Source organism: Hyperolius riggenbachi, chromosome 8, assembly GCF_040937935.1.
Source record: "Hyperolius riggenbachi isolate aHypRig1 chromosome 8, aHypRig1.pri, whole genome shotgun sequence".
In the NCBI taxonomy this organism is placed as follows: domain Eukaryota; kingdom Metazoa; phylum Chordata; class Amphibia; order Anura; family Hyperoliidae; genus Hyperolius; species Hyperolius riggenbachi.
In genome coordinates, this window is record NC_090653.1 from 269,434,437 (window position 1) to 269,458,873 (window position 24,437).

The following is a 24,437-nucleotide window of genomic DNA, read 5'->3' on the forward strand; positions in this document are numbered from 1 at the left end:
GGATCAGAACCTCCTGAGGAGGACTATGGTGGACTGAAGTTCTCCTCCAGCTTTGCGCATAGTATTGGGTACCCTGGAGCAGGTGCCTGAGGATAGAGCCTGGTGCATCTCCTCCACTGGTGGGTTCTTGGTGGTGGGATGTGTGAGCCTGCCTGTTCCCCATCTCTTCATCTCCTCCTCCCATCCCTCTGCTCTTTATCTTGCTGTCTCCCAGAGGGAGGGGGCTCTCTGAAGGTTTGGCTCTTTCTCTCTCTTTTCTCCTTTGAAACAAGTCTATCGTACAACGTCAGGGAGGTCATTAATAACCAATTAGGAGGGTCATTCGGGCCCATATAAAGAGGGTAGGGCTTTGGCTGGGTAGAATTCTGGCAATCCTACCCTTCTGGAAGAGGCAGAGTCTGCCTAGTCAGCTCCAACAGAGGTACACAACTCAGACACTTAGGTGGAACGCCCAAGGAGCGCTTGTAGAAGTCAAGCCACCTGAAGCCAAGCTTCATTGCTCTCCAGTCGCCGCTAAGTTCTCCAGAACCTCCAGCTGGTACCCATGATGGGCTCGGTGCTCCCTGCGGAAGCCCTGGTGCTGAAGGGTGGGCTGAATAAGCCCACCTTGTCCCTGGCTGAGATGATCACCTCAGATATCCTGCACAGCTTCCTGTACGGGCGCTGGAGGAACGTTTTGGGGAACAACTGTTTGAGGAAAAGAATAACCACACCAGTCCCAAAACCGCCTTCACAGCCGAGGTCCTGGCTCAGTCCTTCTCTGGAGGTGAGTACTAACAATCGGCATACTCACTTTTTTTATGCAATCACCCAAACCAACCAGCCCTGTGCCCAACCAGGACTAGCTCACCTGTGCCTGTCCAACTTCTGTAGGACCACAAGTCCCAGCTGAAGCTTTCCCTCCATGAAGATCCAAGACCTCCTATTTTCTAGTTAAAGATCAACCTAGTATTTTCTAATAGATTAAATCACCCCTTATTTTTAATTATGTGATTAATTTAGTGATCATTTTTTTCTAGATTGAGCATGCATTTTTGGAATTTTTTGGAATTTATTTTACCCCCAACCGGGGTTTTTTTTTCATCCGACCACTTCCAGCCCTGCCATCTGCTTTTAAGGTGCCCACTAATGATACAATCTTGATTGTCCAATCTTACCAGGTGTATGCATTTAAAATGTAAATTATGTAAATATACTTTGAATGGATAATTAAGGTACTACACAGAAATAGTAAGATTAGCCATAAAAAAGAATGCAACTGTTATTGGGCACTAACTGCATCCCTATCGAATTTAGTAACCAGCTTTCCCACCATCGCCTGTCTGGGACTTTTTTTCTACAAGGAATTTAGTTTTTTTTGTCCTACAAAGAAATCTCATCAGTGTTCTCTCTCCCATCAAAGTGTCGGCTTTTACCAGTCTTCCCCCCACGAAATACCATCGTCGTCTTGTCAGACAGTTTCTCTCCTACTCCGCTAAATCCATTCTGATTTTCGTTATTTTTTTTTCTGTGGTTTTTTTCCCCCCTCCTAAGCCTCCGCTGTCCTGACAGCTTTAGAGCCGGGTATAAGAGAGAGAAAAAGGACTTCCAAATTCATTTTGTTAACTTGCGATTGACCTGAGAACGGTTCTCACTTAAACCAACTTTAAAAAAAAGAGAGAGAGAAAAAGACTTTAAAAATACTCTTTTCTTTAAAATGTCGCAAGTTCTTATCCCTCATTCATCAATCTCAGTACAATATACCTCCCTTCTGTTGGCATCCGTGGAAAAGGCATTATTCCCTCCATTATCGGCTATGTTCCTTTCTTAATTTACCATGAACGCTAATACCATTTGCATTCAGATTATGTCAACCAGCTAATCTCCCCATTTGGTAGCCGAAATTCCTGCAACCTTTATAGCCGGTCCTGACTACACGATGCATCAATGTATAGTTACACCATTCATACAGCCTAATGAATTTTGAATTAGCCATTGCTTTCTATTTGAGTTTAAATGAATGCCTATCACTTTAACAGTGTGACAAATTGCTGGACGGATAGATGGGGGGACACTATTTAACCTCTGTCTAGAGAACAAATACCCACCATTTCGATTTTTTTTGCCCCCTTCTTCTATCGCAGGTACCGGTCAGAGCAGAGAAAAAAAATGACCCTTTCAATGCACTTTCTCAGAACTTTTAAACAATTGCGTTGAAAATCGCTGAATCCGACCAATTTCACTGCCGGCAATTTGTCGCCTAATTTAAAGAGACGGATTAAAACCCCTTTGAATTTATTACCGTATTTAAAGGCTGGTGTCTGTAAAAAAAAAATAGTCATGCAGAGGAAATGAAATATATTATTCTAATCAAAAGATTAACGTTCCAATGATTATACTGAACAGATACAGAACGTATTTGGAGTTTATTATTAATTAATGATGACGGTAAATATTTAAATATACCTATTTGATATTATTTTGAGCTGTTAAGTTTATCAGATAATGAATAAATTAGGCTTAATTAGCATGCTGGAAATTAAACTTTTTAAAAATATATTTATATAAACTGATGTTAAAGGGAAAGACTTATGTGATTATTTATTTATTATTTATTATTTATTATACTTATCTGATGGGGTAGATAGCATTGAATTTGCTAATTTCGTTTCAGAAAGTAAGGACTCATTTCTGCATTCCTTTTTCTTGCATATTATGGGGGTAACAGATTAAGCTGCTCCTTTCTTCCGAAACAAAAACATAAAAATCCAAAAATTTTAAATTAGGCATTTTGTATCACTTGTATCATACTTATAAATGTACCCCCTTCTTGGGAATCAATCCATCTAGTTAAAAGAATGCTTTATCATAAATTTGTCTCTTGAGCCACCTAGAGACAGTTTAGAAAACTTGTAGAAAGTAGACTAATTAGGAGAGGAAATCTATGGGTTTAAGAAGGCAAATTATATTATTTAGACTAATTAAGATATGTTGCTTGACAATAAAATTGTTAATTTTGTATTTTGGCAGAAATTCCATAATGAAAGTGTAATTTTTTCCCATCCGTTTGATTTTGAGGACTCCTTGTTGATATGACAAGTCTTTTTTTTTGTGTGTGTCTTGAATGGTCTTGAATGGTCCAAGTGTTTAGTTCATCTCAGCTCTAGCCCAATCAATTAACTATTGAATGTTTTCTCAGCCAGGAGATGACTGGAGCTCAGCCAAGTTGTTACTTCTTACAATAGAGAGGTCCGTGGCAGAATTTACAATAAAGCTGTCTAGTTCAAGTCTTAAAGTGATGTTTAAAAAAGTGCTTTCGTAAAGAAGCCCTCAAACTGATGGATCTCTCCTATGTCCAATGTCCTCCACAGAGGTGCAGAAGCTCTCTAGCCTTGTCTTGCCTTCAGAAGTGATCATTGCCCAAAGTTCCATCCCAGGCGAAGGGCTTGGTATCTTCTCCAAGACTTGGATTAAGGCTGGGACCGAGATGGGACCCTTCACTGGTAGAGTCATCTCACCGGAACATGTGGACCTCTGCAAGAACAACAACCTGATGTGGGAGGTAAGCAGACCCTCATAGCTGTTTTCACTGAGGTTTAGGTGAATTTGGTTGAGGAGGAACCACACTTCCCAGCATGTTTTCCCAGGCATGCTGAGACATGTGGTTTTCCTACAGCGCAGATCTATGCTAGTTGTCACTGGGTCTATGTATTGACCCATGCTGTCTTTTGTAGATCTTTGTATTCTGGTGCATTTTGCCAGCCAGAATAGGGCTAGGCATGCTGAGATTACTTCTTTGGCATCTGCAAGGCCCAATGTTCTTAGCACCTATCATGTTTAATCTTATTTACAATGTTTACGCTGTTGAAGTAACAAAGGTCCCAACATACCCTGCTGAAGGATTCGGCAGTGAATGAAAAATTGTGGTTTCAGATGGAATCATCAAGACCACCCAACAAGATCTTGAAATCTTGGTAATTCAAGTGGGGACTTATGATCCCTCAACAGCTCTATTTTGTAGGTAACATTATTTTGTAGGTAACATCTTGCAGGTCCTGTCAGCCAATAGTCATTATTGAAACTGTGGTTCTTCTGTACCTAGTGAGTATTCCTTTCAAGGTGGTCCTTTTTTCTCTACATCCTTCACAGGTAAGGTCCATAGATTTGTGTATTCAGGTGTGAAACTCTTTGCTTTATCTATCTTCCTCTAGGGCTTAGATAAGCCAGAGATGGCTTTCTTCCTCAAGGGAGGTTCTAATTGAATGAGATTAACTGGATACACTGGCCATGAATACAGTGGACTTGAAGATTAATGACATTAATTGACACCACACCATGGACATTTCACATTACTGATCCATTTGGGATGATGTCAGGTTGGCTGGGTTAAAGGTGTCCCTTGGAGGTCTAAATGTAACCACTGTCTTGGCGGCTGAGAAGCTCCCAAGAAGATTGAGGGCTTCTCTGGGCCAGTTAAAGCCTTTGTGTAGGATAATTGCATCTTTAGTGGAACTGTCCTTTTCTTGATCATTCAGGAGATAGTGAAGACCATTGATAAGATATGGTGTACACCAACACAATCTATTCAGGCCCTTCACAGAATAGAAATGAGTAAAGTTGAAGAGGCTTTAAAATGTTACTCAGCCCCTCCGCACCAGGGGCGTATCTGGGTAATATAGAGCCTATGGCAAATACTGAAATTGCGCCTCCCACCGGTCAGAGCCCCATTCTCCTCTGAATGTGTTATGGTTGCCTGTGTTTTTGGACTCAGGATATTGCTGAAGTAACGTTTTTGGAAATATCTCTTTTTATTCCCTCTCTGCCCTCTTTTCTAACAATAAGCCAAATGCACCCTACATACATAAATCAAGTACCCATGTTTCCCAGATAACAGAATTAATCTAATCTGAGGTCTGAGTGACGGGGAAGCATGGGGGTACGCATGGGGGCGCAGCACAGGAGGAGGAATGGCGCCCATGGTGCTGTGGCGCCCATGGCACAAGCCATGCCTGCACCCCTCTAGATACGCCTCAGCTCCGCACCTACACCGCAGGCAGCCATAGCAGCTGAACATTGTACCATCTTCGGCACTGGTAAAAAAAAGAAACTGGTTAAATGTTATTTTTATTGCTTGTCGAGTCAATCATAACTGCAAGTTTTTGGGACAGTTGCATTCTCCTCCTAAGGTGACTTAAAACGCTGCAGCTGTAATCAGTCTATTCAGCCAATGAAAGTTCTCATTTCATTTTAAAATTTCCCCACAAGGCTAGGCCACAATTTAAGGAGAACTCCTCTGTGTATTAAATAAAACGAACCCCTATTTATATCAGCTATTGCAATTAAACTTTGAAAGTTGTTTTTCTCCTTACCTTTTTAATTATTCTGAAATAGAGCTACAGACTGCGTTTCTGCTATTCAAAATATATTTTTACACCGCCTGCTGGGTTAACACTGATAAGCTGTTTCTTATAAGCAACTTTTTGTATTTAAGTGTAACCCTTTTGTAACCCTTTTGCAACTGTAATGCAAATAATCAGTGTTTCCAGTTTGCTCCTGTCTTTTTCAAATGGGTGAGTCGGCCACGGCCAGAAGGCTTTAAAACTCATGCAGCTCCTACTGCTTTTCCCTCTCAGTGCCCCATCCTATATACTGTAATGACAAGGTTCTCCAGAACCCAAGGCTGAGACACCAAAGTGCGCCCCTCCATCCCTCCCACCCCAGCAGTCACACACTGATTACTATTAGACCAAGGGCCCCTAACACCTTAATCTCTAGTTATCTGGCTTGCAGTCACTGCCATGTATTCCCTTTTCTTATTTCTCTCTGCTTCAAACACAATAGGGGAATGATAGCTGAGAGAGTTGTGCGCCCCTCCTACACTGTGCCCTGAGGCTGGAGCCTCTCTTGCCTCTGCTTCAGCCCGGCCCTGGTAATTATTTATGGGGTTTTACGTTTGAAAGGCAATATAAGTAGTTGTCCATTTTATTTGTGTTATTTATGTTCCTTATTGCACATATATAGTATTTATACTATTCATTGTGCCCAGTAAGAAATACTGAAATCGTACGCTACATTACAATTGATTTATATAGTTGGCTAACAGTGAAGAACACAAGTCATTACATACACTAGCAAACCTGAGATGGATTTCTACACAAACAATTTGCCTTTATTTGACCAGCATTTGCAAACCTAGTGTGGGTCATATCAGAATATAGTGGGGAATGTTTGCAAGATTAGTGAATTCTTGTTTAAGCTATTGCATCTGCATGCAAGCATGCACAACAAGCATTTTCCTTTCAATTACTACAAAAAAAATGTTTTCAGAACCTGTGCTGGACATCACTGAAGGCAAGCAACTGCTAATCTATTAATCAGGCCCACTATGTTCTGATATGACCCCTTATGGCTGTAAAACACTCCACCTGTTACCAGATGTAGTGTGTTGGTTGTGTTGTCTAGCCTGTGTTGTCTAGCCATGAGCTAGCCCTAAACAGGTCAATAACATTCTGATATAGCCAGTGATTGATCCTGTAGATTCATTGGGTGAAGATTGATTTTTGATTGTCCACTACATTTTTCACAGAATTTTAATATATATCATCAGAAATCTGTAAAAGGATCAATAGAGCAGTTAGTTTTGTTCCTTTAAATGCTGCACAAGGCTATACGCCCATAAATCACCCAACTTCCCCCCAATATGCCCAGTTAACCTTTCGGTCGATAAACCGATCAAAATTGATCAAAAGGAGGCTATCTAGGAACACTTGGGGCGGGGGGCAGTGGGTGTCTGGCAAATTCATATAAAGTGGGCAAAATGGTCAGAGTAATTGAATATATGTTAAAGAGGAACTCCAGCCTAAACAAACATACTGTCATTAAGTTACATTAGTTATGGTAATTCAAATAGATAGGTAATATAATCTCTTACCCACCCTGTTTTAAAAGAACAGGCAAATGTTTGATTTCATGAGGGCAGCCATCTTTTTGGTTGAAAGGAGGTGACAGGGAGAATGAGAGACAATTCCAACTGTCCTGTGTGCAGATCACCCCTCCCAGTTGCTAGGCAACGTTAATAACAAAATAGGAAATCCCATCATGCTTTGCACAGCATCAGGGAATAAAAGCCTGGGCAGTTTTCTTTGATGGGGCGGAGCTTGGCTTTTGTGTAGCTAAAAATAAGGCTTATGTAAGAAAAACAAAGTTCAGATGCTTTGAAGCTGTTAAAGAAACACTGAGCCTTTTCAGCACTGCTGAGTAGATTTTTAGTCTGGAGGTTCACTTTAAGGTATCTATTAACAGTACAATCTCCTGAACAATGAATCATACGTTGGTGCCGATTGTCGACAAATGATCATTATATTGATCATTCTGTCAAATCAAATTTCAGAATGATTCTTTAAGTCTGATCGAATTGCTTTTTGATTATTTCCCCCTTCGCTATTCCTGATCGATTGCAACAATCGGGTCAAACAGTTGATTGTTCCGAACACTGGATCATTAGAATGGGCACTTAAGGCAAGTTTTAGTAAATTAATGCCATTGACTGTACGACTACAAGAATTCTAATGGAGCAAAAATGTGACCTTGTGGGGCAAAACAAAGATCTATACAAGCCAAGTAGAACACAACAGGTAATGAGTACTTATCCCCAGGGTTATTATCATGCTGTCAGTATCAAATCTGTAGAAAAATGGAGTAATCCTTTAAAGTAATTATGTTGCGCAGATTCCAGCATGCCATGAACTCTGGCTGCGTCCCAATCCATTCTGCTGCTGCTGTTACACAAACGATAGATGTTTTGATAAGCGTGAGATCTCCAGCCAATTAATCAAGCCAATTTACAATAGGTTCTAAAAATCTGACAGAACTGACAGGTTTTGAACTAGTTGATCTGCTCATAGGGGATTCTCAGGGTTTTCTTTATTTGTAAAATAATTTGCTGATCAGTCTAACTGCCAAAATAGTGTGCATGCAAGAAGAGAGACCAGAAGGTATCTTTGTATACATCCTTTCCAGGGAGTGCTTTGTAAAGAATCAAGGAAATACTGAAAATACCCCATAAGGAAATGGACTAGTCCAAAACTTGTCAGATCTGTCAGAGTTTAAATGCTTACTGTAAGCAACAGCAACATAGGTGAAATGGAATTTATAGTGCATTTTTATCTGTGAGAAATGTACTACTTATACACGTGTTTTTAATTTTACAATTTTTTGAAATAGAAGTCCTTTAAATATGTTTGTTTTTCTCAAAGCGATTGCTTGGAAACTATTGACAGTGTTTTCGAAAAGCAAATGTGTATTTTAGAAACCTCTACATTTATTTACAGTAGTTCTGCATGAGCGATAGAACTACCGTACGCCCAATAGTCGAAAGGACCTCCAAGGCCGTAGCACCTTTGAGTACCTTATCCCAGCCATCACTTCCAATTAACCTTTCATTATAGGAACCTATTTCCCGTGCCATTTGCCATCTTCAAAAATCATTAAATCAATGTCTCAGCTGACCCTCCGGCATCTTGTTTGAGAATTCTATTATCTGCCTCAAGATCACAAGATAAATTGTTGACACTGAATGACAAATATATTTGTTATGAAGTTCAACAACCTATTCCAGTTATTACGCAGTGAATGACATTGAAGATTTGTGTAGCGTACGATGTTTAGCTAAGGAAACTAAAAGAAAAAAGCTAAGCAAAAAGAAAACAAATACAAATCTCGAAAGGAGTCTTCTCTTCAGCTAGCATCAGAATCTTTGGAATTAAAGCATTGATGCAAATTTCTAATTATTTCAATTAAGACCTGCCTGTGTGGGTGGAGGTCAGGTAGCTATTGTGCTAAAATGTAGCGCAGGCTTTGTACGCGCAAAATGATGACCTTAATTACTTCCTGTCTGCATATTACATTCACATATTTATATAATGAGGAAAAAAACCCTCTCCTGGCATAATTGATCCTTTTGCAGAGGATATGGTAATGTCAAGACAATTGGCCTTTCAATACGATATGTTTTTCTTCGTAACAGACAATTCATTTAGGTTGTAATGGGAATTTTTTCTTTTCTGCTCAGATTATATAGACATTTAAACAATAATGATTTAAAAACTCAATATGAAAACACAATGACATAATCAGCCATGAGTTAGATTGATGATGAATTGATAGATCAATAATAAATAATAAAGTAATAGAGAGATAGATAATAAAGATAGAAAAATAGAATAAACAAAAACATAGATAGACAGGTAGATAGATGGACAGACCGACAGATAGATAGATAGATAGATAGATGGGCAGCACGGTGGCGTAGTGGTTAGCTCTCTCGCCTTGCAGCGCTGGGTCCCTGGTTCGAATCCCAGCCAGGGCACTATCTGCAAAGAGTTTGTATGTTCTCTCCGTGTCTGCGTGGGTTTCCTCCGGGCACTCCGGTTTCCTCCCACATTCCAAAAAACATACGGATAAGTTAATTGGCTCCCCCTAAAAAAAATTGGCCCTAGACTACAGTACTTACACTACATAATATAGACATATGGCAATGGTAGGGATTAGATTGTGAGCTCCTTTGAGGGACAGTTAGTGACAAGATATATATATATACACTGTACAGCGCTGCGTAATATGTCGGCGCTATATAAATACTAAATAATAATAATAATAATAATAATAGATAGATAGATAGATAGATAGATAGGCAGTCAGAGAAAGATGGATAGAAAGATAGATAGACTGATAGATAGTCAGATACAGTCGATACGGATAGAGAGATAGATAGATAGATAGATAGATAGATGATAGATAGACAGTCAGAGAAAGATGGATAGAAAGATAGATAGACTGATAGATAGTCAGATACAGTCGATACGGATAGAGAGATAGATAGATAGATAGATAGATGATAGATAGACAGTCAGAGAAAGATGGATAGAAAGATAGATAGACAGATAGATAGTCAGATACAGTCGATACGGATAGAGAGATAGATAGATAGATAGATAGATGATAGATAGACAGTCAGAGAAAGATGGATAGAAAGATAGATAGACTGATAGATAGTCAGATACAGTCGATACGGATAGAGAGATAGATAGATAGATAGATAGATAGATAGATAGATAGATAGATAGATGATAGATAGACAGTCAGAGAAAGATGGATAGAAAGATAGATAGACAGATAGATAGTCAGATACAGTAAATACGGATAGATAGATAGATAGATAGATAGATAGATAGATAGATAGATAGAGCGAGAGAGATATTAAAGCAAAAGATACACACATAAGTAGGAACATGGACTCAAGGCACAGTATAAAGGAATGCTACTGTAAATGTTTTTTTCAAATACAGTATAAAGGGCATCATTATGTGATGACGAAAGAACACTATTATAGATTATACATTCTGTGAATTGTGTACTGAATTACATCTAGCCGTAGGTGGCCATGTTAGATATTACACTGTCATAATCTTGAAATGTTGCAACCTGCGAAGGACAGATGAAATGGCACGCAAACCAGTTGCCTGGTAACTAAACTAAGACTTATATAGTGATTTGGATACTACATTTATATTGTGCTAATCGCTTGTACAGTGATGTACAAACTCTGAGCTTACAGGAGCGATATGGAAAACATTGCTCAACTTCTGAAATGCATGACGCGATGTGAAAAATACGCTAAAAATCTGACAGAACCGACAGATTTTGGACTGGCCCATCTCCTCATGAGGGGGGTTCTCAGGGTTTTCTTCATTTTCAAAAGCACTTAGTAAATGGCAGTTGCCCCGTCCAACTGCCAAAAAGTGTGCAGCGAGCAGGGAGGCTGGCCAGCATCATTGTAGAAATCTTTTTCAGGGAGTGTCTTTATAAAGAATAAAGGCCATGTTGAGAATCCCCTGTAAAGAGATGGACTAGCCCAAAACCTGTTGGTAATGTCCGATTTCTACTACTTACTGTAAGTGACAGCAACATAGGAGAGAAGTAATGTATGGCTCATTTTACTCTGGGAGAAATGGACTTCTTATTTGTATGTGACTACATATATTTTCATATTTTAAGATTTTCAACTCTATAAGATTTTCGCGACCGTTGTCCTTTAAGATATCAGTTCAATGTTCTTCTAACATTTCTTAATTTTCCCATAGGTTTTCAATGAAGATGGCACAGTCCGTTATTTCATCGATGCCAGCCAAGAGGATCATCGAAGCTGGATGACTTATATTAAGTGCGCTCGGAATGAGCAAGAGCAGAACCTGGAGGTGGTACAGATCGGGAATAGCATTTTCTACAAGGCCATAGAGGTAAGGAAGATAAAGGCAAAAAATACAAAGAAGTACAAATAAAGTGTACATCTCCATGACTAACAAAGATTAAATATATGAGTGATATACATTTCCACTTAAAATACATTTAGAGAGGCCTTGAACAATGGTAGGTACAGGTATACCTTTGGTTCCAGTTGTGTAGGCGTCATTTTGAATGCAGACAGCCGACTGGCATGATGTTAGTCACATGACCCATACCATATGGTAGTTGACGTAATGGTGATTAATCACATGGACTATTCCAGTCTTTACGTCTGTACATTTTCCAGCAGTGAAGACCGTCAATTGATGGGTGGGGCATGGATATTAAAGCGGAATATAACCCTGCATTTCAACTTTGCTCTAAAACATTATTTACAGCATATTATATGCAAAAAGCATTTTTTTTTACTAGACCAGCATTGGAAGGGTTAAACACAGAGGTTTTAAGTTCCGTGCAGACATTCAGATAGTTACATTCTATTTAGTTAGTGTGTAACTGTTTATCAATAGATACATCTCTTTGGCTGTCCTCCAAGCTCCTTCTCAGTGAGAGAGATGAGTCATAATAAACACATATTTGTAAACAAAAAGTATCTAACTCAAGTTCGGATTCGGTTGCAGAAATCTCTAGGGACTTTAAAGCCCTGTGTAACCCTTCCAATGCTGGTCTAGTAAAAAAAAAAAAATGCTGGTTGCATATAATATACTGTAAATAATGTTTTAGAGCAAAGTTGAAATGCAGGGTTATATTCCGCTTTAAGTGAAGGTGGCTGGACCAGAAGAGTAGATGTTATGTTCAACAGAGATGCCTAAAAACAGATCCAAAGCAGCTCAAGATCATCTTGATTACCATATACAATGAAACAACAAGTTGTACTTTATTAGAGTGAGGGCACTTAAACGGTCTATATAATCAGAATATCTGGTTTGGGTTGGCCACCCATACTAAAGCTCCTTGTCCATCAAGAGACAAATGTAAGTTAAACGTACAAACTGACGCACCTATCCAGGATTTAGTTGCACATCAAGTACCTCTGTTCTTGAACACAGTTTGGCTATTTGCGTTCTGCTTTCATTCAGTTGTGTGACGGCAGAGTCATCCCTTAAGTGAAGCTTGGTGAGCTGTCTTGAGGACCGGTAATGGCACTCTGTACTTTCATGACAAATACGTGAGGCATTTTACGTCGCCCAACAATAGGATGCCTTTTGTAGTCTCATCGCTCAACAGAAAAGGTTACTGTCTATTCTAAGAGAAGAAAAATCAATTTGGTATGTAATAAATGGCAGGGTTCATTGAATAGCTCTGAAACTAGGCAATGTTTAGAGATGTACTCTTCAGACAAGCTCCAAAAGGAGGCTTGAGTGGAACAGTGTCTGTAAACATCACTTAACTAATAAAAGAGTTCCGACTAACCATCTATTTTTTGATTTGCTATTGACATGTAGTAGTTCTGTTTGCTTTGCTATCAGATGATGGGTAGGGGTGGATTACCGGCCATGCCCAGTTCTTAATTCTAAAGATGAACTAATCTTTGGTAAGAGCTTAGAAGTGTGAACATGGGTGGCAATTTAGTTAGGCGATGGTGCATAATCATTTATGGAAAGGTCCAGAGTACCGACGATATGTGCCTCTGTTCTTTTATTAAACATAAGATTTTGTAGTTACCAGTGCCACCAGTCTGGTTTTTATCTGAACAGATTTTGATTCCACTGATCGGTTTTCAGGTGTAAGGGTATTTTATGTCTTCACACCTGAACAAGAGACTGGTGTTAAGGTGTGGTTCTTCCTCACATAGAATGACACCACTCAGAATTTGATCACATTGCTAGAAAAACTAAGGCAACATCTCAAGGTAGTACAGCCTGAAATTTTTCTGTTCTGCCCTGTGCTTTATCTCCTCTAGTACCTAGCTTCTGCCCACAAGATGTACTTTTTAAGTATTGTGGATCATAAAATAGCAATGGATGTCCCCTGGTTGGCACTAGTACCAGTCATCTAATCAATTCCCTTTTCCAAGAGGAATGGAGAAGAATCTTTCCAAATGTATAGTAGCGGGAGTCAAGACCAGCATGTCTTACCATAGCCTACAAGATTTGCCCAGCTTGATAAGCCAACTAAAGCAAATTTGATATCTTAGTTTTTTATTGCCGCTGGCATAATAAGCCTGTACTGGTTCTCTATGCACTTCATGGAAATTAATAGTAAGTTAACCCTCTCCAGGTGCTCAGTTCTTCTGTTCTATCACTGCCACTGCAAAGCCAGCTGATAGTGTCAAGGTCCACCAGTAGATTTTCTACATGGTGAAATACAATGGTCAGCAATGAAGTGTCACTATCAATATGGCCTTGTGCAAAAAGGTGAAAATACAAATCACTATGCAGAAACGTTGCCAGAAGAGTTCTTTTAGATCTGAAAAATCCGTGGGCTTGTTTTCTCCGACTGGTTCCCAACAGTCTTGTTTCTTTATTCACAGGCTCTTGACATCTTGATAATGCCCAAATATAGATAACCATGGGAAGGTTCAGAGGCATAGATAGAAACCATGGTGCCCCACAGCAAAATATTGGTTGGGGCCTTCCACAAAAAAATGATAAGACACCCTTGTGCCCTCTCACACCTGAGAACCCCCCAGAATTAGGCAAACCCCCAGTATTAGTAGCCAAAAGTACACCCAGTATTAGGTATCCTCCCAGTATGGATAGTCAGAGAATCTTCCAGTAATAGTCCCCGAGTTTAGGAAGCCAGAGAGGCCCCAGTATTAGGTAATCTCAGTTTAGATAACCTCTTTCCTTTGCACTGCTTGTAGTACTCTTCAGCTAAGGGGGCCCATCAAGGACCCCGTTATCACTGCTGGCATATGCCACTGGACCCCCTATGGCTAGAGACCCCATAGCAGTCACTATGGCTGCTATGGTAAAACCTACACCACTGGGAAGGTTCATCAAGACTCTCATGAATAGACAGTTTCAGTCAGGCCTTCACGAGAACAAGAAGAATCAGATCACTTCTAGCTTAAGGTCATGGACATTTCAGTAAGTGTAATGCTGGGCATAGACGGTACGTTTTTTCTTATCAATCGAGCCGCTGATGGCTCGATTGATAATTTCCGACGTGTCCGATCACCGCGTGGATCGATTCCCGGCTCGATCATCGCGGGCAAAAACGAAGCGCTGATAAGGAAGTGCCCGCGGGGACGAGCGGGAATCGATCCGCGCACACGCGTGGACGAGCGGTGACGCGCCGGCATCGAGCCTCTGGCTCGATTCCGGCGCATAAACGTACCGTCTATGCCCAGCATAACAGGAAAAGACAGTCAATAAATTCAGGTAGCAAGGTGTTGACTGCATAGCTGTGCCTTATCACATCACATTTGTCTGAAAAATTAGATGACTACTTTAACCGGAGAAGGAAAGAATGGCTGGCATTACAATACCAGAACAACATATCTCTTGCACTTAAACCCCGGGATTCACGGTGCTTGGCTCAAGGTCAGCACTTGTTCAGTGCCAACGCGAAACACGCAGGCACCCGGCAGCACAAACTTCCTATTCACTGCCTTTTCCTCCTGGTTTGTTTGTTTAATAAAAGCATGTTAAATAACCCTCCTATTCAGAGGTGTCCTTGGTAACCAAGGAGCTGACAAACGGGAGTCAAAGGAGACACCAAGCTTTACAGGCAAGCAGAATTGGTACACAAACGCATTTCTGAGGTGGCATAAAGAAGAGTGAGAAAGAGGAAAATAGCGAGGAGAAGGCTATGCTCTACAGAGACTCTCAGACACTTGGTGCAGATGTGCTATGCTCATCATTATGGCACTAGAGAACATCTTGAGAACTTGGCACGTAGCAGTGCCTCATTTTACCTATTTGTTCGTTTTTATACATATATACTGAATGTACTTTTCAACAGCCATACCTCCCTTTGATGTTCATGTGTAGTCACACTAGCAAACCACCAATCTTTTGCCATTCTAACCAAGGTACAGCAAAAAATATGGTGAAGTTGGCTCAGTGCCCTGTGCAATGTCCATCCTCAGTCAGACAAGCCATGAGGATAAGTCAGTTAGTGTATTGGTTAAAGGTTCTGCCTCTGACACAGGAGATCAAGGTTCGAATGTCGGCTTTTCCTGTTCAGCAAGTCAGCACCTATTCAGTAAGGAGACTTTGGGCAAGACTCCCTAACACCGCTACTGCCTACTGAGTGCACGCTAGTGGCTTTGAGACCGCTAGGAGAAAAGAGCAATATAAATGTTCTGTGTCTTGTCTACTCATGGCAGCACTCAGGCTCTTCTTTGTAACTAAAATACTTTTATCTACAAAGACAGTAAGCTATTGGTACCTTGAGACATACAGCACATGATACGGCTCAGCTGTCAAAACACCCTTTACTTCAAGCTAGAGGACTTTTAAAGCGAAGAACACCCAGAAAAATGTAACAACGTTTCTATGGTGTCCACCACCTTGGAGAAAGGTTCCTGGACAGACACACAGATAGAATATGTGTCTCTCTAGATTTAAATAGTTGATAGAATTACTTATTCTGAGGGGGGAGTAAGAAAAAGTAATGTTAAATACCTGTGAACACCTAAAAACTTCACTTTAGTGATAGCCACATGGATTTCCAAGTACTACTTGTGGGGTCCACAGACTGGATCATCCATGCTTGGATTTAATTTTTTGTGTTCACCAGTCATAACAAGGGAGGATGTTAGATATGTAGCTAATTCACATGACCTATTTGTCCAGGAAATGTTGGCCTTGCCCGTTCAGATCTTTTTATAGCAGTGATAAGAGACGTACATGCTCACATTTTTTATAGTTGTTTTCACCAGTTGGACCCACCATGACATCTTCTTCCCATTACACTGGAACTGAATTTTGGGCCAGTCAAACAGATATAAGTGCTTTTTATTACTCAGGTATTAGCTAATTTAGATACTAAGACTTGATTCAATAAGATTGGGATCCGTATGATGGGCCATTCTACACCGAACATGAGGCAGTCTGGTAACACTAAAAAAAAGTTCATGGAAATATGAGACATCTAAAAATATTTGAAGCCCACCTAAACGACAAAAGTTTCTTTCCCCAAACTTGCTTATAAGTATGTTACGCTCATTATTGATTTGGTCTTGAAGGATAAAAAGTGTTAAGCAGGCCATACACTGGCTCGATTCCCGGCCGTTTCGACAGCAGATTCGATCCTGGGATCAAATCTGCTGCCAATCGTTTGCGGTAAACGCAGCCGCCGATCCGATTTGCTCCCGAAATCGGATCGGTCCGTCGATCGCGCCATGCGGGAAATTACCCTCGATCGCCCGCGGGTAAAGTGCGCGTCGCTAGCGGCGGCCGACCCGATCAAGTATACATTACCTGAGGCTGGCTCCCGGGCGTCTTCTCCACGCTGCACGGCTCTGTTCCGGCTCCATCCATCCCGGCGCTTCCTGTGTCACTGCAGTGACCAGGAAGTTCAAATAGAGGGCGCTCTATTTGAACTTCCTGGTCACGGAGTAACATGGAAGCGCCGTAATGGAGCCAGAACAGAGCCGTGCAATGCGGAGAAGATGCCCGGGAGCCAGCATCAGGTAATGTATACGGGGGGGGGGGGGGGGGAGAGGCGGCAGGAGCAGCTCAGCAGATGGTGAATCGGTTTCAGGCTGAAATCGATTCACAATCTGTTTGCAGTAAAGGCAGCCATACGATCCCTCTCTGATCAGATTCGATCAGATAGGGATCTGTCAGCTGGTCAATCTAATGGCACATCGACCAGTGTATGGCCACCTTTACTGGAAGCTGTGCCTCCAAATGCCATCTTCTGCACTTTGGTCATTATCAAACTATGCCATGCACTGATGAGAAACAGAATGTCCAAAACAGCTGTATGCATATCAGATTGCTGTTGCTCTGTAAAATCTATGTGTGCCTGGCTTTCAGGGGCATAAAGAGATGGTCAACGAGATGTTAAACGCGATATCTTGTATGCAAATTGACTGTTGTTTGGAACTGGGCCAATCAAAAATGCACTAGATTGAGTGAGTGAGCCAGTTCCAAACAACATGCAATTTGCATGCAGGCCAAAGATAACAGCAATATTAGTTTTCTTATATCAATTTTTTGCTCAAACAGGAGAGCCTTAAATCTGCACCGGTACATTTTGAGTAAAATGGAAGTGGCCATAAAAAAACAGCTGTTTCTTTCTGCACAGGACCAGGTCTAATATACGTTTGTATTCTTCTTTTGTCTTATTTAAAACAAATGTTTGGGGTTTTTTTTTGCTTGGTGCAAGATGTACTTTATGAGTAGATAAACTAAGACTTACCGTCATGCTTTTCCATTCAGACAATTCCTCCGGATCAGGAGCTGTTGGTTTGGTACGGCAACTCACAGAACACCTTCCTTGGCATCCCCGGAGTCCCTGGAATGGAAGAAGAACAAAAAAAGAGTAAGCATGGTGAGCTTTGTAAAGAAATCCAAGACTTTGGCCTCAATTCACTAAGCTTATCTCCTGTCTTTAATAACATTTCTAGAGTTGTCACCATGGTGATAAGGTATGTCGTATTCAGGAAACATTTTACCTCAGGCAAACCTAAAGTTAACTCTTCTGTCTTTAAGTTAACTCTTCAATCCTTAAAATAACTCCAGAATTCTAAAGTTAAAGACAGGCTGTTAATTAACTGCGTGCAAAAATAACTACAGAGGAGTTAACTTAACTACAGAGGAGGTAACTTAAGGAATGAAGAGATAAGATAACTCTCTCACTGTGTGGTGGCAAATTTTCTCTTGCCTTATTATCTCCAACATGATCTTAGTGAATTGAGGCCTTTGGCTTTCTTTTTAAGCACACATTTGTTCATTTTATTTTGTCTACATTGAAAATCTGTACACACTGCCTGTCGGGTCCCTGGGTCTCCCAGTCTCTCTAGGCTGTGTAGCAACAGAAGAGCTTACACTCACCAGTGTGCAGGGGCGTGACTTCTCTCCACCGCTGGGCCATCCTCCCTGTGTCTACTCTAAGGAGCCTGTGTCTCATGAGAAGTGCTAGAGGGGCACTGTAGCACATTCCTAGGGGCACTAGATGGAGTGTGGTAAATATCTTGTGTGACCACTAGAGGCCTCTAGTGTTTCAGCTCTAGCATTTGTAACATGGCACAGACGTCCAGAGAGACAGGGAGGAGCGAAGCAGGTGGTTTCAGCACTCAGCGCCGAGCACAGAAGCTGGGGGCCGCTATAGCACTAGTGCCATACTACTCACCCTGCGCAAGGGTAATTTAGGGTTCTGGGCCCCAAATTACTTCTCCCTCCAAGTTGCTATGACTTGGAGGGGGAATAGTATTTAATGCCGCCAGGAATTTGGGTGGCAGCAGGGTGAGCTGTCATTTTGCTCACCCTGCGCCCCGCTCACCGGTGGCGTACTAACACATACGCGAGAGGAGAGCCTATTCGAGACATTCTACCAAGATAATTTATCATCTCTCATCAGCACCTAAAGCCATCGTCAAAGCTATGACATCACTCAAAATATTGCCGTGTAAAAAAACACTCCTGCCTATTTGAGTTTGCTATTGGATGATTCTTTAGTATTTTTATTGACAGTAAAAAAAACATTTCTCTAAGGCCTTGTTCACATTGCATTCCGTTCGCGTGTCCATCCACATTGGGATGTTTTTGAGGCGTCTTTTTTTCCCTAATTCCCGGTGCTTGGGTCGGCGATTCGTTTTTGTGCTTAGCGGTTTTCTAAGTGGTTTTTCTTAGCCGTTTTGTAATTCATTCCCTGACCGAAGTCAGGAGGTGAACTCTTTCACCCGTAAAAGAATAAATACAATGTATTTATTCTTAAAAACGTGATTGCAATCGCTTTATTGTGCATTCTTGTACGCGTTCGCCTATTTTCCGATACCTTCCATTGAGGCTGAATCACCCCGAAAATGGAACACGCACCGCTTTCCACAACTCACACGACCCACGCTGATATGAACCTTGTCATACACATTCATTGGCCACGCCGTCGGGGGGCGTTTTTAAAAACCGCAGACGGCCGAAAAAAACAAAAAAACGCCTGCAGTGTGAACCAGACCTAAGATGTTATTCCAGCTTATTTTATTTTCAGAATGCTGAATCTATTCACATTTATACATTTTTCAAAAATTCCCAACAATGTCCAATTTGCCTCCGATCAATAATGTAGTTGCAGAACATTTGTGATTTTGCCTTGTGAATTGAAACTAGACCTAACTCCTCAGCTAAAGGTGGCCACACATCTAGAGATTTAGCTGTACGATCGACCATTCGATTTGATCATTTTATAGAATCGAGAGGAAATTGAGTGTGTTTCGGAATTCCCAATTGAAAAGTACACATGTCATTCGATCGACTCTGAATCGATTTTTTTACATACAGGGCATGGAGGCACAACATTGGACAGATTGATTAGTGAAGGTGAAACGCATAGGATATCGTTTGTAGTGTGTGGGTCACTAGTCAATCGACTTTCAATCAACCACACTGAAGTACATTTCTTAATAAAGTCGATCACTTTGTCGATTGAATCAGAATCGCTAGATGTATGGCTACCTTAAAGGTGTCCACTGATGATACAATCTTGATTGCACACTCTTACTAAATGTATGTAGTAGAGGGGTAAGCCAAGTGAATATACTTTGAATGGTAGTTCCTCATATGACATAGAAGTGGTTAGATTGTACCATTCAGGGGCCCATACACTCAGCAGATTATCGGCCGATCGATGAATCGAAATCGATCAATCGATCGATTGCAAATCGATTGACCAATCAATCGATTTGCGGTCAATGTTGATCAATTTTGATTGATTTCAATCAGTCTAACATGTTGGAAAATTTAGGAAGATCTGTTGAGATTGCTTATCATTTTGCATTGGACCTAATGGAAATCTGATGGCAAAAAAATGCCATCAGATCGATTTTCAATAGATTTCATACTGAAATCTATTAAAAATCTGTTCCTAGTAAAAAATGTTCCTAAACACATCAGATAGATCAGAGATCTATCTGATGATCTATCTGCTGCTAATCTAACGAGTGTATGGCCACCTAAGATTGTATCATTAGTGGGTACCTTAAGAACTTGTATCTTTACAACAGCTTATGCACAATACGCAGCATTGCTGTGCTTACTCACGACTGCTCTGCCTGTCTATGCATTTATCTGCTCCTTCTAAAATCTCATGTCCATGCTTTGTGTATTACTCACATATCAGTGATCGCTACAGTGGGTCTGATCTGTGCTTTGCAGAACCATCCTGTTCCTTTCAGCATCCCTCCTACTTCCTGGGTGTTAACAGGATGTACAGAAGTCTTCTCAGAGCTGCTATACAGATCATTGATGTGTGGAAATACTGTAATAAACAGTTTATCACTTCAGTTTATTAACAGCATTGGAGGAGTTTGACAGGAGTAGAAAATTGCATTTTTGGATGGGGGAATCAGCACAGTACAGATGAGTGTGGTGTAAATGTTACTGCTGAAGGGGTTTATAAACAATTTTTATTGAGGGAGGGGTATGTTTGTTTTTTTGCCAGTAGATCCAGTGCCAGTACCAGTAATGGAATTAGCAATGCTCTGCTGATTTGGGTTTGCAACTCTGTGTTTGTTAGTTAATGTTGGCGTATCTCCCATGACGACAGCTTAACTCTAATCTATTACATTAATTAAAAAGACCCTTCCCGACCCCTACCCCCTGCTCCCCTCAACATTAACCCCTTAAGGTTAAGGGTCAAGTAGGGGCTAACATTAAAAGTGGTGTTATACTCCCAAAAGTAAAATTTCAGTAACTACTCTTAGTTACATAAAAGATCATTTAAAAACATTCCCAAGTATTCCCTGTGTGTAAAATCATTTATTTTTACTGCAGAGAGCAGTAAAAGCTTGCTTATCTCCGATTATCGTCAAAGGCAACTTCTCCTGTGCGTGTGTATTTACTCTGCCCCAGTCTTTTCTGCTGAAGTGACTCAGCTGTTGCCAGGGCATTGTGTCTATTCAGCAGAGCGGGGCAGAGTGAAGGCACAAGCACAGGGAGATTCTTGTCTTTGCCGATGACAAGCGATAAGCAAGTTTCTGCTGTTCTCTGCAGTGAAAATAAATTATTTTACACACAGGGAATGTGTGGGAAAGCTTTCACATGTTCTTTTATGTAACTAAGAGTAATTACTGAAATTTTAGTTTTGGTAATAAAATACCACTTTAATGTTAGTCCCGTCCCGTTAACTGAATGTTAACTCCTTCTGCATGCTTTCTCTCCTTAAGATTACCCTCTTCCTTATGGTCAACTTTAACTCTCTCCCTTTTGGTAGCCCCCTCCTAACCCATAAACCTAAAAGCTCCACTTAGTATTAACCCTTTCCTCATTTTAAACGCTAACTTCCCTCTTACTGTTAACCCCTTTTTGGCACCTATCTCGCCCTTCTTGATGCCTAAACTTAACCATATGGACTAAAACTGAAGCTAACATTCCCTACTTTATCCACTAAAGGTGGCAGACATGATCATTTGGGAGCACTAATGGACACAAATCTCCTAACCAATATGATCAGATTAATGAAATCGATCCAACCCATCAATCTGATCAGATTGGTTAGGAGATTTTTGTCCATTAGTGAAATGATCACTTCTTACAGTAATAGTAGGATTTATATGGAAGGTGTGCCGGAAAATGTCCTTGGAGGAGTAGTGATAACATGCCTGGCAATAAAGTGGTGCACTGGTAATGGACCCTGATAATGTTTCTTGTGTCTTAGATGTTACCATAATATCCCTGGTGATAGTGAGAACTGTCCCACCTTAAGAACCTGCTGGTAGAGGGGCTGTTGTCCTTGGATATGTATTAATATATTGTGCACTCAAATAATATGTATAAATTAATAAAGAACAAATAACTGAAAACCCTTCTTTCTCCCATAGATGAATTTGGTGGTGTAGATGTTGCACCAGTGTTGACCGGTCGCATGCGTTGTGTCATCTGTCACCGTGGCTTCAACTCCCGCAGCAACTTACGCTCCCACATGCGAATTCACACCTTGGACAAGCCTTTTGTGTGCCGCTTTTGCAATCGCCGATTCAGCCAGTCTTCCACCTTGCGTAACCATGTCCGATTGCACACGGGAGAGCGCCCATACAAGTGTCAAGTCTGTCAGAGTGCCTACTCTCAACTAGCTGGACTTCGAGCCCACCAAAAGAGCGCACGACACCGCCCACCAAATGGCACCATCCAGGCCCACTCTCCAACCTTGCCAGTGCCACATCCAGCCTCTCTGGCTCATCATATCCCCACCATGGTTTTGTGAAGAACGCTTACCCTTAGAGATGCTCAGCTTACAATATAGAGACACTTTATAAGTTGACCATTGGACTGCAGTGACTTGTTCCACTACTTGCTCTTGGGTTGTTGTTGTTTTTGCAGGTTATTTTCTATCAAACTTTCCTCAACCTTTTTAACAGAGTACCAAAAAAACATATTTCCACCATGTCTGGTGAAAACAGGATACAACTGCAATTCAACCATTTTGTACACTTCTGCAGTATTTGTGAGAAAGGAGACAGATCCCTTGGTGTTGTCACCACACTACAACATGTTGTTCGTCACAATTTTAGGTGGACATAAATTTGACACACTTACTGCCACTAGTACAATTTTTTATGAAGGTATCACTTGTTCAACATTTTCCAGAATACAAAACTGGGTGCAAATAAAACTACCGTATTTTTGCTTTTAACTCAAGTAAATTTACCAGTTAGATCTGAGGCAGAGAACGACAATTCCATTTCTTCCTAAATGAAGGAAGAGGCAGTTGCACAATACCGGTAGCAACTAGGAGTTTTAGCGTTTGTTCCTTCAAACTACTGGTGAAATTTGAAATTTGCAAAAGTAAATTTATTTCAGTCATTCAACTTAATAGGTGAAACTAATATATGAAACAGACTCACATGCAAAGCAAGATATTTCAAGCCTTTTTTGTTATAATTTTCATGAAATCGGCTTACACCTTATGATTGCTCCGAAATCAAAATCTCAGAGCAGTAGAGTATTGTGAAGATGTTTAATATTCCAGGTTCAAAGTGTCAGACTCTAATCAGCTAATTCATTCAACACACCGGCAAAGGGTTCCATTTCATATATTAGTTTCATCTTTTAAGTTGAATTACTGTAATAAATGAACTTTTGCATGATTATCTAATGTTTCGAGTTTCATCTGTATTTTTCCCAGCATGCTTTACCACAAGCCGTAAGATGGACATAGAGTTGGGAAGTTGCATCCATAAAACCCTGAAGGATGTAAATTTATTGTTTGAAATTCTTTGCAACATTATTGGTCAATCTTGTTTTAACACCTTGGATAATCCTTGTGCAAAAACAAAACAAAACAAAAAAAAAACCTTAAAAACAAAAAACCTCTATAAGTATTATAGCCCTCCAAGCAGGGAAAGAGGCCATTGCTTATAGTCCTGACACCACCACCTTGTGCAAACTACTCTCTACTGCTTAAAAACTGGCAAGGCCTTTTGTATAAAAGAGTATATACAAATCTATAAAATTATATAAATATATACATATCTATATATAGAAAGAGAAAGAGTTTAAATATATATATATAAATAATACCTTTAAAGTATATATATATAGCATTTTCACAAAAACAGTGTTCTATGGGTAAAAAACAAAACAAAAATCCACTAATTGAGTCACTTTATACCTGTAAATAAATAAATAAAAAATGTAAAATCTTTTCTTTTTCTGATATTATCTGTATCATACTTGTAAGTAATTTGTACTTCTCAATATCTATAACATATTCAGAATAAAAGAGAGAACTTTATTTTGTGAAAGCTGTTCCTTTCATTTATGATGGCAAGTTTTGGGATTATTTGGAGCGTCTGAAAAATGAGAGCGAGAGAGAGAGAGAGAGAGAGAGAGAGAGAGTGTGCGTCAGTCTATGTTTTTCTGCTTTTCTAAACCCATATAGCAAATAGTTTAGAAAAATTCAGGCAACAATAATAACGATCATCAACAGACTAGAGGAGAGTCGCTAAATACCTCAATTTCAACATTTTCTATAACTAAATGTTGCTTGGCGCAGGAAAGCACAGCAACAGACTGAGAGACATTACTGTAAGTCTGTAAACT

The 24,437-nt window shown here is 40.4% G+C and overlaps 1 protein-coding gene across 1 annotated transcript; it reads left to right on the forward strand.

The window, feature by feature from the left end:
• The first annotated feature begins 544 nt into the window (after positions 1 to 544).
• Positions 545 to 22,710, forward strand: PRDM12 (PR/SET domain 12). The gene is given in 6 exon segments (XM_068249903.1): positions 545 to 674; positions 677 to 766; positions 3,351 to 3,541; positions 11,121 to 11,276; positions 17,622 to 17,733; positions 22,217 to 22,710. Coding segments are annotated over 6 exon segments (1,062 nt in total). The 3' UTR covers positions 22,600 to 22,710.
• Positions 22,711 to 24,437: the final 1,727 nt, after the last annotated feature.